We start from the raw sequence: 13,661 nt of genomic DNA on the forward strand, positions 1-13,661 counted from the left end.
TTTCTGAAGAAAATATTGTCGTGAAGTCGATTTGAACTTTCGTTGAAGCTGGAGGTGCCTTCCACGTCATCATCATCATTTCAGCCATAGAACATCCACTGCTGAACATAGGCCTCCCCCAATGCTTTCCATGTTGATCGATTGTTAGCGGCCTGCGTCCAGCACTTCCCTGCTACCTTTATGATGTCATCGGTCTACCTTGTGGGTGGACGTCCCACGCTGCGTTTTCCGGTACGCGGCCAGATGATTTTTTTAAAAGTCTACATTTAGGCTGAGAACACCCGGCGAGGTTTTCACTACCGCCCGTCGTGGTTGCAGGGTAGCTTGATTATTCCAAAACTGCAAAAAAAAGAAGCCGCGCCGTGAGTTCTTAGCCTTAAATATCGTAACAACGCTCAATAGTACGCAAATATTTGTCTTTAAAATATAGCTAGGGACTGGTATTAAGTTTTTTTAACAGTTTTTCGTTTCGTTATTATTTAATCTGCCAAAAAGCGTACAACAACCGTCAAAAACACTTCCGCATCCAACTGGCCAAACTTGTAGGTGATGATCATGATGCTTCCAAAAACTGAATGTTTTAATGTTATTAAAAGTGTTTGTCTAAATGTTCGTGCACCCTGTGTGCTACCCTGGCACGTTGCTCCTTTCACCTTGATATTTACACCCATATTCATAAACGATGCTTGCATAAGTGAAGCAGCAACGCTGTGCGAAGTCGAACGCAAAGCGTTGAATAGAGCTCTGTGATTGGTTCGTGTGTCACTCCGTCACTCTTAAGTATTGTCTATGAATAAGTTTTTGGGACCCTGTGCTCACAGTATTGTTTGTGAATATGAGTGTTATGTACCTACATTGCTTATCGGACTACACACTGACACTTGCTAGTTTACATAAAAGTCTTATAGAATTGGCATAAGTGTAGACAATCTGGTGGCAACTTGTTTATTGATTAACTAATATAGAGGTTCATATTTTTAATTGCGTGGATTCGATTGTGTACCACTATAGCCACTTAATTAGATTTTGGTATATCTTTCATCTGTGTAGTAAAAAGAATGTAATTTTACTTTAAAAATTGTAAAATATGTTATTTGTATTATGATACATAGATATTTTGAGGTTTCAGCACCCTAGACAAAGTAACGTTCGTGCGTGACAGATAGGAAATGCCGGAATAAAACGAATTATTTCAGAATTAAAACTTTAATGTCACGTAGTAAGTACTGTATACTTGGTCTACGGAGGCAGGAGTCTGTTTTGTATAATTAGTTGATTGGGACCATAATGTACTCTCCTTAACTTAGTTTAGAAAATGACGTAATTACCTCCTCTCCTTACTTACTTTATCTAGACTTTTGACCTGCGTGTTTTTCTTGTAAATAGTCCAGTCAAATTAGCAATTATCCTCAAAATGTGAGATAGTGAGCTGAATTTTCTTAATCTTCTTTAGTTCTAAAAGTTGTCTCAGACCAACCAAAATGGTACAAGAGTTGTATAGGTTGAGCAACGAGACTTGAGGCTATAAACAAAGCACGGTTTATTCCCGTAGTCCCCACCACAAGCAAAGATATGTATCTGTATAATTATATGCTGACATCTTGCGTAGTCGGTCTGACTTTTTCAAGCTAAAATGACTGGACTAAAAGGCATATCGATCGTAACGCTGTAGGTTGGTTTATTATAAGTAAACCAACAGTTGCAATGTAACTTTTTTTTATAAAAATCAATTACACTATTTTAAATGTTCGAAGAAGATATTTATGTAGAATTTGAGCTATAAAATATTTACTTATGCATCAGCGAAAGTATCGGACTATTTTAGCAAGATCGTAGGTAGTTTTGCATGTTGATATGAAGACATTGCCTACACTTCGAGCCAATTCTATGCGAATACTTCACACGAGGCTGTGATAGCTGAGTGGGTGTTTTAAGTCGCACTTTCTGTTTACAGCGATCGCCGCTCCGATGGGACCCCCGCGCATGATGCAAGGCGCCGAAGCCCGCGCGCCGGATAATCCGCACGAGCCACGCATGCCTCCACCGTAAGTTGTATTGCTTACCATGGGCCCCATAAGAAGGCTCAAGGTCACCCAAAGGGCGATGGAGCGTGCTATGCTCGGAGTTTCCCTGCGTGATCGAATCAGAAGTGAGGAGATCCATAGGAGAACCAGAGTGAATGACATAGCCCGCAGAATCGCTAAAATCAAGTGGCAGTGGGCGGGGCGCATAGCTCGTAGAGCTGATGGCCGCTGGGGCAGGAAAGTTCTTGAGTGGCGACCACGAGCCAGAAGACGTAGCGTGGGCAGGCCACCCACTAGCTAGGTGGACCGACTGTTTGATTGACTTACATTGTATTATTACAAGGTGTGCATTGTAATGCTCGGTTTTCCTCCCTCATTGATGTAATACTCGAATCTGTAACGTTATTATTGCACGCGAATGCTCCCGGCAAGGGAGCACCTTAAAAACGAAACGTTTTAACTGTCTAATGCTTGTTTTCACCAACAATTCCTAATTTTTAAGTGACCGCTATGGTAACACAACAGGAATTTTGTTTTCATAGGCGTCACTTAAAAATGAGGAATTGATGGTGAAAACAGGCGTAAATCACCTTCTTACGCTGAATCGACTATAGTTTGCAGTGAATGCGCGCCGCACAGAACCGGTCGTCATAGTTTCGACATTTAGCTAAGTAATTTCCAACATGGCACTATTCCCACCTCTCGTTCTCACCGCTGCAACTCCTTTGTAGCCAGGATCAACAGCTTGACCAGTGAAAGTCGAGTTTGTCCCGGAGGAAAGTTAAATGTCATTGGACCCGCAACGAAATCAATCAGAAGAGTATAGGAGGAGTTCGAAATTAATGTTATGTTATGTTCTTTTTCAACAGGTACCACATGATGCCACATCAGCGGATGGCTGGCATGAAGCCTATGACCCGTTTTTACGGCCGGTACCCAAGCCCGCCACACGCCAGCAACCTTTCGCCCTACCCCGACTATCGACCGGTCAGTTCAATTCTCTATTATTTTTAGGCCGGCAATACACGGACCGCTTGAAGCAGTCAGGGTCGACAGCTTCAAGCTGCGACTGCACAGTGAACTGCGGAGTTCTATGGACGCACATACACGAACCGCTCGAGCAGTTGCAACTGATTCGGGCGGTCGACAGCACGGTGAATTTTCATCGTGCGGTCAAGCAGTCGCCAGCCATACACTGACTGCTCGAGCTGTCGACAGCTCTCGCGCAGTTACCTCCGCCCACTTTCTTCATTCCACGGCGCGCGCGCTTGTGATTTGTTGAGCAGTTAATACCAACTGCTCGAGCAGTTATCACTGGCAGCTTCAAGCTGTTGACTCTTGACTGCAAGAGCGGTCCGTGTATGTTGATCACTGACTAACTGCTCGAGCTGTCCGTGTCTTGCCGGCCGTAGAGTTCCTGTCTGAAAATATCCACCCATCTTCACAAACGTCTTTTGTGTTTTTAAAGAAATGTCTTTCAATAAATTTGATATTGCTGTAAACTACCCGATCCATCACGATTCAAGTAAAATATGTTTAGATAACTCATGCGTGCTCAAACCTCTTCAATGTGACGTCAAACAAAGAACGCTATTCAATACGACGCAACTAGGTGCGTCAATGTGTGAGTTTGTGACGTCATGAATCGCGTCACGCAAACCGTTTCCAGTATTTTGGTTCTTAGTGTACAACGTAATTATAAAGTTGTTTCAAAAACAAAAAAAATGAATGAGTCTGCAGACTGCGGGGTGTCTGACCCTTATCAGGCCTGTTCATCTCCGCGAGTTTGCATCGAAAACAAAACACGCGCGACTTCACCTCCTGAGATACCTAATCGACAGAACAATCACGAGCGAGTATTGACGCACGCACGTGTATTCTTCACCCATTTGCATTGTAAAGACAAAAAACCATATTATATGTAAAAACGGCGGTGTAATTAATACTGTGCAGTATTTTAACTGCCTGAATAATAATAGAAACACAAAATATAATTCATGCTTATTTATCTATTTCCTCCGCCATTTTCCGCAGTTTGGCACCTCACGTCACACATCATTTTACCGAAGTCAGCCCTATGGCTTCGGCGCAGTAGTGATCACTGACGTTTGTCAACAAAATGGTGCTCGACACTTGAGACAAGCTAAATTACACCATATTGTTAACGACATTGAGCATATTTTTTTTAAATACCTTCGCGAAGAAAATCTGTACGAAGTACTTATTATTATTCTGGGCCTTTATCTCAAATCAGGTACACCAGCCGTTCCCGCAGGCGGCGCCAGGCGGACTCTCGTACCAGTCGGAGGCGTGTGGGCCGCTGCCCAACATCTATATTCCTCCACCGAGCAACATCAGCCCTCAAAGGAATTTGAGCCCGCAATACAACTTTGACGACCGTGAGTATCACCACAAATACTATAGGCTGCGCAACGAGAGTTGAGGCAATCAATACAATCGAAGCTGTGTACCTGTATACCTACTGTATACGCTCGCTAAGTAAGGTGTTCGCCTCAACTTTAGCTGCGTGACCCATATAAAGCCCGGTCTCTGAGCATGTACGTGCTCGGCGACCAGACTATACTAGTAAATAGTAGTAGTACTCTGAAGTAAATTATTCCGAAGATATAAGGTTTAAATGGATCAAGTATGTTTTTGGAATATAACCCTGCGGATCGTTAATGTTTTTTTATATTCACTATTTAAATAAAGGACTAATGTACCCAGGCTGGACTATTAAATTTGGTAATAATATTATGTTCATAATTAGTATTTTTTTATAGTTAAAACTTTACTCGATCCGTAGACTCCTTTGATGTGTTTATTTATACATTTTACCACGCGACTATTATGTGTTTTTAAAGCTTCGACCAAAGCAACGCGTGCAGCTCGCCTGCGCGATGGCGATCAGATGTTGTGTATGAATGAGGGTTTTCGCGAATGAAAAATCCGCCAGATGGCAATACGTAGACGCGAGGTCCAAATGCTGCATGATTGGTTATTTTTGACATGACATTGACAGATATGTCAAAATCCACCAATCACGCAGCAGTCAGACCTCACATCCACGTCCCGCCATCTAGCGGATCTTTCATTCCCGAAAACCCTCATTGGTAGCGATGAGTTTATATCAACGCGTCCTGTCATTGATCGCGGCGATCTATGCAGCGTCTGCATGCGTCAGATCGCCGGTTGTCTCTTTGACGTTTTTGTTTTATAAAATCATAGATTTAATAAAGTATAAATAGATAGTAGGATTCGTTAAAAAGGTTTTATAATAAAAAAAAAAAAAAAAATAATTCGTTTGTTTTGAATTTGTCATCCATCACTGCAGTGTCACTTTCGATCGGTTCTTATGTAAAAAAAAAAACAACTTTTCACGCGCTGTAGTCGCCATCGCGGACGCGATCTGGCGTTGGTTTGGCTGAAGCTTAAAATGAAAGTGGAATCAGCTGTTGATAGTTAAGTATTTTGGGTGGGATTTATCCACATTTAGCATCCTGATTGGCCATTGTGGCAGGAAGAAAGGAACGGCCAAACAACCGTCTTCTCGCGTGTAGCAGAGGAGTACAAGGATCGATCTTACGTTCTCAAGCTCCGCCGCCTTCTGTGAAATGACGTCGTGGCGTGACGGGGCTTCTTCTCATATTTAATCCGGGGCTTTAAGTTTCCTCTGACGCCTTCCACGTTAAGGCCTGATTGTCGCTAAAATTTCTAAGTAAAAATAGACGTTGTATTATGCCACCAGTCAACCAACTTGTATACTACCAGCTGATTCCCCGTCATGTAATCGAAAGATACCGTTATAGTAACGTAGAATGGTACAGGTAAACCAAAATACTATCAAGTGTTGCTAATGGGTTCAATATTCGACAGTTTCGGTGGATCTGCTTCCGGACTACCGCCCGGTGCAGTACGTGCCGCCGACGCCCCGCGACATGCCCCGCGACATGGCCCGCGATTTGGGCCACGATATGGCCCGCGATTTTGGCCACGACATGGCCCGCGATTTTGGCCACGACATGGCTCGCGATTTTGGCCACGACATGGCTCGGGATTTGGGCCACGACTTAGCCCGTGATTTTGGCCACGATATGGCCCGGGATCTGGGCCACGACTTGCGCGATTTCGGCCACGACATGGCCCGGGATTTGGGCCACGATATGGCCCGCGACATGGGCCGCGATATGGCCCGGGATTTGGGTCACGACATGGCTCGTGATTTAGGCCATGATATGTCTCGCGACATGGCCCGCGATTTGGGCCACGACATGGCCCGTGATTTAGGCCACGACATGGCCCGCGATTTGGGCCACGACATGGGCCGCGATTTGGGCCACGACATGGGCCGCGATTTGGGCCACGACATGGCCCGCGATTTGGGCCACGACATGGGCCGCGATTTGGGCCACGACATGGCCCGCGATTTGGGCCACGACAGGGCCCGCGACATGGCCCGCGATTTGGGCCACGACATGGCCCGTGATTTAGGCCATGACATGGCCCGTGATTTGGGCCACGACAGGGCCCGCGACATGGGCCGTGATTTGGGCCATGGCATGGCCCGCGACATGCCTCGCGATTTACCCCGGGATCTAGCGCTCGAATTGCCTAATCGCGATCTGCCACGGGACCTGGCTCATGGCGATCTACCACGGGAGCTGCGCGAGCTGCCACGGGAGCTGTGCGAGCTGCCACGGGACCTGACCCGCGAGTTGCCCTTGGACCTGACCCGGGAGATCCCTGCTCGTGACCTGACGCTCGACTTGGCCCGGGACCTGCCCCGCGAAGTCGGCTGCGACATGACGCGCGCGCCGGAGTTGCCCCACGAGCTCGGAGCGCTCGCCGAGCCACAAGCGTGGGCTTCTGCTTCGGATGTGAGTATGAGAATACTGTATCTTTAGCTTTCTGTAAAATAAATATACTTAACATCAAATAAATCGCACCTTCCGCGACGCCTACTTTAAAGATTTTCTTCTGACACAATCATGTTGCCCCAACAATATTGGTGTTATTTGAGCGCCCAATAAATAAACTTAAAGAAAAACACATTTAATTTCTTAATAAACGATTAACATATACCATAAATGTGACTTGAAAAGAGACCTAACTTTGGGCTCACCTCTGGGATCAATTAGACCAATTTTTATGGTTATAAAACCAAATAATGATGTCACGTGTCCTCTTTAACAGATGGATAGCGATTAATCCCTACTTAACAGTTTTATAGCCATAAAAGTTGATCAAGCGTAACTACCTAATTTTTGAAGAAGTGACTCTGGATCCTTCTAAAGACACATTTTTGGGGTAAAAACCTTTCCTTTAATGAAACGAAGTTTAGAACTAGGCTTTTAAATGGTGCCAATATTGGTGGGAAGTCGGGATGCATACGTTTGAAAGTGCTTGTCGCGGGAGGTGCGATTTATTTGATGTCGAGTGTATCTTTTTCTTCAATTGAACTACGGGCTACACGACCCAGTGCCCCAAAGGTCACCTGCTGGATCCAGCATCTAAAATAATGATTGAATAAAGTTTAAGTCTTATGAGAAACGAGACTGCACATTTTCAAAATGCCTTTCAAATGCTATTTAACTACAATCTTTTTCACATCACGTAAAAGTACTGCACCAAATTCAGTTGGTGCGTCACTTGATATACTCGTTCACAATGTACAGTGCACACTAGACTGTACATTGCGCAGTGTGTCTTGGTGTGTTGTCAACAGAAAAAACCGCGCATTTTTTCAGGTGTTCGGTTTCGATGGGATTCTAAACGCTCTGCCCGGCCCATCTAATGCCCCCGAGGAGGTGAGTGCGAAATGAATTAGGCCTGCTCATATTCATCATCATCATCATTCAGCATCATATGCAGTTAGTTTTGAAGCTTACAAGGATAAACAAGGCGCTTTGTACATACATAGATACTAAATTTACATTAATTCATTTGTGGTGATTTGAGTCTTGGACCAAATAAAGATTTTTTCTTTTCTTTCGCTTATTTCTTTCTTCCTTCTTTCTTCCTCGTTTGTTTCTTTAAATTTTTCTTTTTAATTGAACTTTTGAGATCCATCCACCCATATTCACAAACTTTCACATTTCGACGGGGAAAAAACAATACCTACTAAGGTTTTAAAAAAAATTGATTTTCTTAAAATTTAATTTCGCGTTAACTTTTTCCATTCGAAATTTTTCTCCTAACTGATATTTCTTTTTAGATAGCAATAAAACTTTGTGGAAATAACTGCGCAACAAATAACATTTACGTATTTTTTTCTATCTCCTGAAAACTAAAAAAATAAATGCTAACTGCATTTGCATGGAGGTATTGTCACTTCACCGTCGATTTATAATATTTAATCGTATAGCATATCATAATCATTTGCTTTCATGTCACATAGGTGCGCACTGCATGTCTTTTCTATTGTTATTCTTGCATAGATATATAGGTGCACCAGAATCTCTGTTAAAACTTAATTCTGGGTGGAAACTCAATTGGTTTATGTGTTTTCTTACTGCACCTAAGTTAAATTATATTGTAACTGTATGTTTCCCAAAAATAAATAAATAAATCTCATGGCAAATGGGGAAAATAAACTTTCGTTGAGTGCAATACTGGGGAAATTGGATTAAACGATCTTGATACTGTTAAATTTTTATTAGTGACTTTAATATAATGAACATGAAGTACCAATATACATTTTAGGTATGTGTATGAAGAATGTTGTTATACATCGGGTTTTTAACATAGGAAAACTTTACTTATTTTTCAAGACATTTTCCTATAATATTACAAAACATAACCCTCCTTTCGATGCAGCTTTCATAATTTGCTTTGACAAGTGACAATAAAGCCATAGACAATTACCATATGAAAGACACAATTTTCCAATATTATTTTTGTTTGCCATGAGATTCTGGTAGCCCTATAGTTCAGCTCACACCATTGCTTTTAAGAGGCTTTGAATGAACTCACTGCTAGCGCACTATTGCAATTATGATAAAAGATTATTTTACTTTAACAACAAACGTTTGACGTACTATGTCTGACGTTTGTTGTTAAAGTAAAATAGTGTCTGTCAAACTCTATACAAAAACATCGGTGCGCACCTGTACAATTACAGACATAACTATCGCCTTTGGTGCTGTAGCCGCGTATAGTACACCAATGTCTAACCTGTATGCGTATTTGTTTCAGGTTTTCAGTTTTGAAGCCCTGCGCAACCCTCCTCCTCCGCCTAACAACCCAGATGAGGTAAGTGAAGCCTCTCATTAAGGTAGATAGGAAGGATGGGGGCAGGCTGATACCAACGGGTCAATATGGAAATCATTCGAGGACTACGTTCAGCAGTGGACGTCCTATGGCTGAAATGATGATGATGAAGTGTAGCCTCTAGAATTTTTATTGCATAAAAATATGGAATGGCATAATTCGCATGCGAATTCTTAGAGATATTTCCAGTCATTATGCGAATTCCTTATGGCATTATAGAAAATAAAACTATAAGGTGACAACAGCCTAACATTGTGAGTCTCTCGATTGTGCACAGTAGTGATAAACTCAGTCCAGACATGCTGATTAGGTTAGTAGATTAGTGAACGAGACTATTAGTAACTTCTACAAACGCCATCACGCCAAGCTAAACACTTCTTCTTCTTCTTCTTTTCGTGTCGACAACTAACCTACACAGTGTCAGTCCAAAACTCCGCCACAAGAGTGGCGTTGTCAGTAGCACTCATCAAATCCTCCTGAGTGCAGTTGCTTGGGCACTCAGGGCATGACATCAGGTGCTTCATCGACTGGGGAACAAAACCGCACCTACACTCCATGTTTAAGCCATCCAAGAATCCCCACCAGATTGTCCTTACTACGGCCAACCTGCGTCCGAAGTCTATTTAAAGACTTCCAGGTAACACTTATCTTATGCAGTTGGAATAGGGTTGAGGCAATCAAGTGTATAGTCCGATGTGCTGTTGTCTACTGGTTCCAATCCAATTCCAACCAATAACATTTTTAGCGGGATCTTTATGAACAGTTTGTAAAGCGCCATCTATGGTACTTCTTGCTTTTACCGAACTAACATGAGTAACGACCCAATTCATATTAAGAACCATAGATGGCGCTACACATTACGTCTGTGCTGCTTGCACGGCCATTTTCACATTCCTTTTCGAACCACTGTCTGTACAACTAAAGCCCGGTCTGTGAGCACGTAGAATTTTGTCCAATGACCCCAAGCTATACAACAAGACAATACAAACCTTTGCCAAAACCAAGCAACCTCCTGAGTTTCTCTCCAACACTACTATTATAAAGACCATTGAAAAAGAGGCTGAGTTTCTTGTGCTGTTTCGTCTCAGCATTGGCCCATTTAGGCTAAGAACTCACGGTGCGATTTTAGCCCGAGCCCCCGGTGTTTGTGGAATTGCGGTTTTATTTCAAAACTCACAGGAGCGTTATTTGCGCGGTTATTCTAAGAACTCACGGCGCGATTTAAAATCGCGCCGCGTGTGCTAAGTCACTGGTACAAAATGGTCGCCCGCCGAGCGGGACCCGATTACAACCGCGCACGCTGCGGGCGAAAACCGCGTCGTGAGTTGTGCATTAGTTTTTACATAAGTATCTGCATTCTACAGAAGCTGCGGGCCCGCAACTGCCGCGGGCGCGGGTGAAAATCGCGCCATGAGTTCTTAGCCTTATTGTCCCTGCAGAAGCAGTGGTAGGGTTAAAATAATACTAGGACGTTTAAAAGCGTTTACAAGATAAATGTATTTGAATTACAGGAGTTGGAGGAAGAGCTGCAGGCCCTCGAGCGCCGAATCGATACCGAGTTTAAGTCGGACTAGCATACGAGCTACCGGTACACGCTGCTGCAGTGGTCGCGCCCATACACTGACGTCACCACCTCGCCTGCGCTGGAGACGGTACAGCACTACATGTGCGCCCCGATGGTGGTCCACGGGGACCGCCTCTGCGTCTGTACCATGACCCCCGCCAACCCTCCCCTGCCAATCAGCTTCACCTATGTCTAGGTGACCTAGTGACAGAACAATACTTAAAACAGTTTTAATCCGAACAGTATTTATGCATGTTTCGCGTTTATATATTAATATTAGTATGATGGTTATATAAATTGTTTGGCATTTAATGTTGGCAACACTTGTTTATTTGATGATGCAAAAGCCACGTCAAAAGTTTGTTTGTTTTCTGGAAAGGAGGGAACGGCCAGGTGTAAAGAGGAGTACGAAGTTGAAAATGTCGATGCTTAAGATCTTGATACTTGGTACAGCTTTTTTCACCTGACTGTCAATTGACACAAACTTATCTAATAAGGCGATGAACTATAAAGACTGCTCGAGATGACTGCGTTTGTACGGTGATAAGTTTGTGTTCAATCAAGTGAAATGCTGTGATTCTTTCTCGTGTTATCTAGTAGTGATATAAGCAAAGCTAATTGTACACGTACATGAGATGTGCTCTGGTCGTATGACATAAGTTAGAAATATATCAAAGTGCAAAGTATACTCATAACTTGCGTATGGACATTTTAGAAAGCAACAGGCACATCTTTCCTAAATTTTTGTAGATATAATTGATGTTTAAATTATTTGCTTGAAATAGTTAAGAATGAATGGTTAGCGGCCATTTTGTTTAATGGTTTTTAACCATGCCAGAATGTGATTGATACAGAATAAAAAAATAAAAATACAAAAAAATATATATGTGTCGTACTGTAGTGGATTATGGGCGTTTATAGTCACCCATAAATCCTTCATACTATAATCATTGCTTAACCCATATTATATTGCACTGTAAATAAGATAGGCTCTTAATGAGACTCCAATACTTTATTAGTGAGCATACGCGCAGATGCAAAATCGTGTCACGTTTTTTATCAATTTGCATCGACTTAAAAATATGTGTTACATGTTTTTGCAGCTGCATGTGTGTTTTCAGTGTGAAATATTGGCTCTTCAGTTATCCATGTAGGTATTATGTTAAATGCAGTGAAATAGGATTCCCGGGTTTTATTCAATGGCCGTCGCAGGGAGCGCCGGGATTCGCGATGACTGATCCAAAGGGGGGCATGGGTTCGGTTCCCGACGCGAATGTCCGATCCTATTCCATAACAATAGTTAAGGGTGTGACGTCAATTGTCCAGTTGTAGTGCGGCGATTGTACCGTCGTTTTTCATATTTGTATAATATCGCATAGGAGTGGGGGGCACTATATTACAGGGATAGGACCTCATTTGTATTCCGAGGTCGCTATTCACCGCCCTAGGTTTAGCGGGCGACGCTCTCCCTCTCTCTTACTCAAATAATATCTTATATCGTACAGTGTGTTATTTTTAAGTGCGTTGATGCGAATGTGTGCAATATTTGCTAAAGCGATTACGCTCAAATTTGAGATCGCCGTCTAAACTCGTCAAAAGGAATCGCCTAGTTTCGTTGACTGTTCAATTGTCCGAACATCTGAGTTTTAGATACATGTACCTTGTAAGGCACATTGCCTCATTTAATGTTGCACACTACAATCAGCTACATTTATCACATTAGAAATAGTTTTAGTATTTTCCATCTGGACTGTAAAACATGTCATTTGGCCTAAATTGATACAATTTTTTAGATTTCCGAACAGAAATTTGAAGTTTTTAAACATTAAATCTAAAAAATAAGGCTGTTTTTTTTATAATAGGGTTATATGTGTACTCTTTTACGCTCTAAGCGAGTGAAAGAGTTAGGTTATAAGAGTGGTGTGATCTGTATTACATAATAATCTAGTGGGTCTAAAGCGGGTTGATATAATGGACTTGCGGGAATAGTGTTTATCACATATTGTATGTTTGCTAGTAGTGGTAGCGTGTGCGGGTGCAACATTGGCATCGCTTTGTTCCATTTTCGGTGACAATGACGATGATGTTCAATGGGTGAGCAAGGCTATTAGTCTTGTTACACACGCATGTTTTTTTGCTTGATGTACCCATTGTACCAATGTTGCATCTGAACAACGATTTAAATACATTTTGTGTCTATGTACGAAGAAACTGTCAGTATGCCGCATAAGGCTTGATGTTAGTCCGATAAGGTCGTTTGCTAATTGGGTCACTACAGAAAGAGAACGGGGTTTTTCATAAACATCGTGTTACCATATTCACTGTGGGGATTTTTAACAAGGACTGCTATTGCTAATACTGCACTTAAATCCTTTCCGCCACTTTTATACCAGCATACTAAATAGCATGGTGTGACAGTGACATTAAACACATAGTTTTTGAAACGCCCCAATAAACGATGTCGGCGGCATGATGGCACCATTAGTTAAATAACAAACTTTTTATGATACGTCAAAAAACCGTTACTTCTTCATTTTCCATTTCCACGAAGTAAATTTTAATTATATTTGCAAATTGTCTATCGGAAATTACTACATTTACTTACAATTTGATAAGTTAATAACTTTATTTTGTTTGGTGTCATCATTCCAATTTGTAAGAACAAGCGTCACTCTACAAAAACTTTCGCCTCTTATATTGACCTATAGACGTCTGCGAGACTGTCTAGGTACTGTGCTCGGTTCATATCACTTTGTCATTTTAAACTGGCTTATGTGCCAGGCTATAATGCACCTTATCACCAT

The 13,661-nt window shown here is 42.3% G+C and overlaps 1 protein-coding gene across 1 annotated transcript in view; it reads left to right on the forward strand.

Annotated features, from left to right (window-relative positions):
• The window catches only part of LOC135087198 (uncharacterized), a 77,831-nt gene extending 66,697 nt beyond the window's left edge, over nt 1–11,134 (forward strand). The window contains exons 14-20 of the mRNA XM_063982036.1: nt 1,955–2,045; nt 2,894–3,011; nt 4,279–4,423; nt 5,901–6,901; nt 7,772–7,831; nt 9,219–9,275; nt 10,805–11,134. Of these exons, the coding sequence (XP_063838106.1) occupies nt 1,955–2,045; nt 2,894–3,011; nt 4,279–4,423; nt 5,901–6,901; nt 7,772–7,831; nt 9,219–9,275; nt 10,805–10,867 (1,535 nt within the window). The 3' untranslated portion in view covers nt 10,868–11,134. The remainder of the gene's footprint in view (nt 1–1,954; nt 2,046–2,893; nt 3,012–4,278; nt 4,424–5,900; nt 6,902–7,771; nt 7,832–9,218; nt 9,276–10,804) is intronic.
• The last annotated feature ends 2,527 nt before the right edge of the window (nt 11,135–13,661 follow it).

Source organism: Ostrinia nubilalis, chromosome Z (assembly GCF_963855985.1).
Source record: "Ostrinia nubilalis chromosome Z, ilOstNubi1.1, whole genome shotgun sequence".
Lineage (NCBI taxonomy): Eukaryota > Metazoa > Arthropoda > Insecta > Lepidoptera > Crambidae > Ostrinia > Ostrinia nubilalis.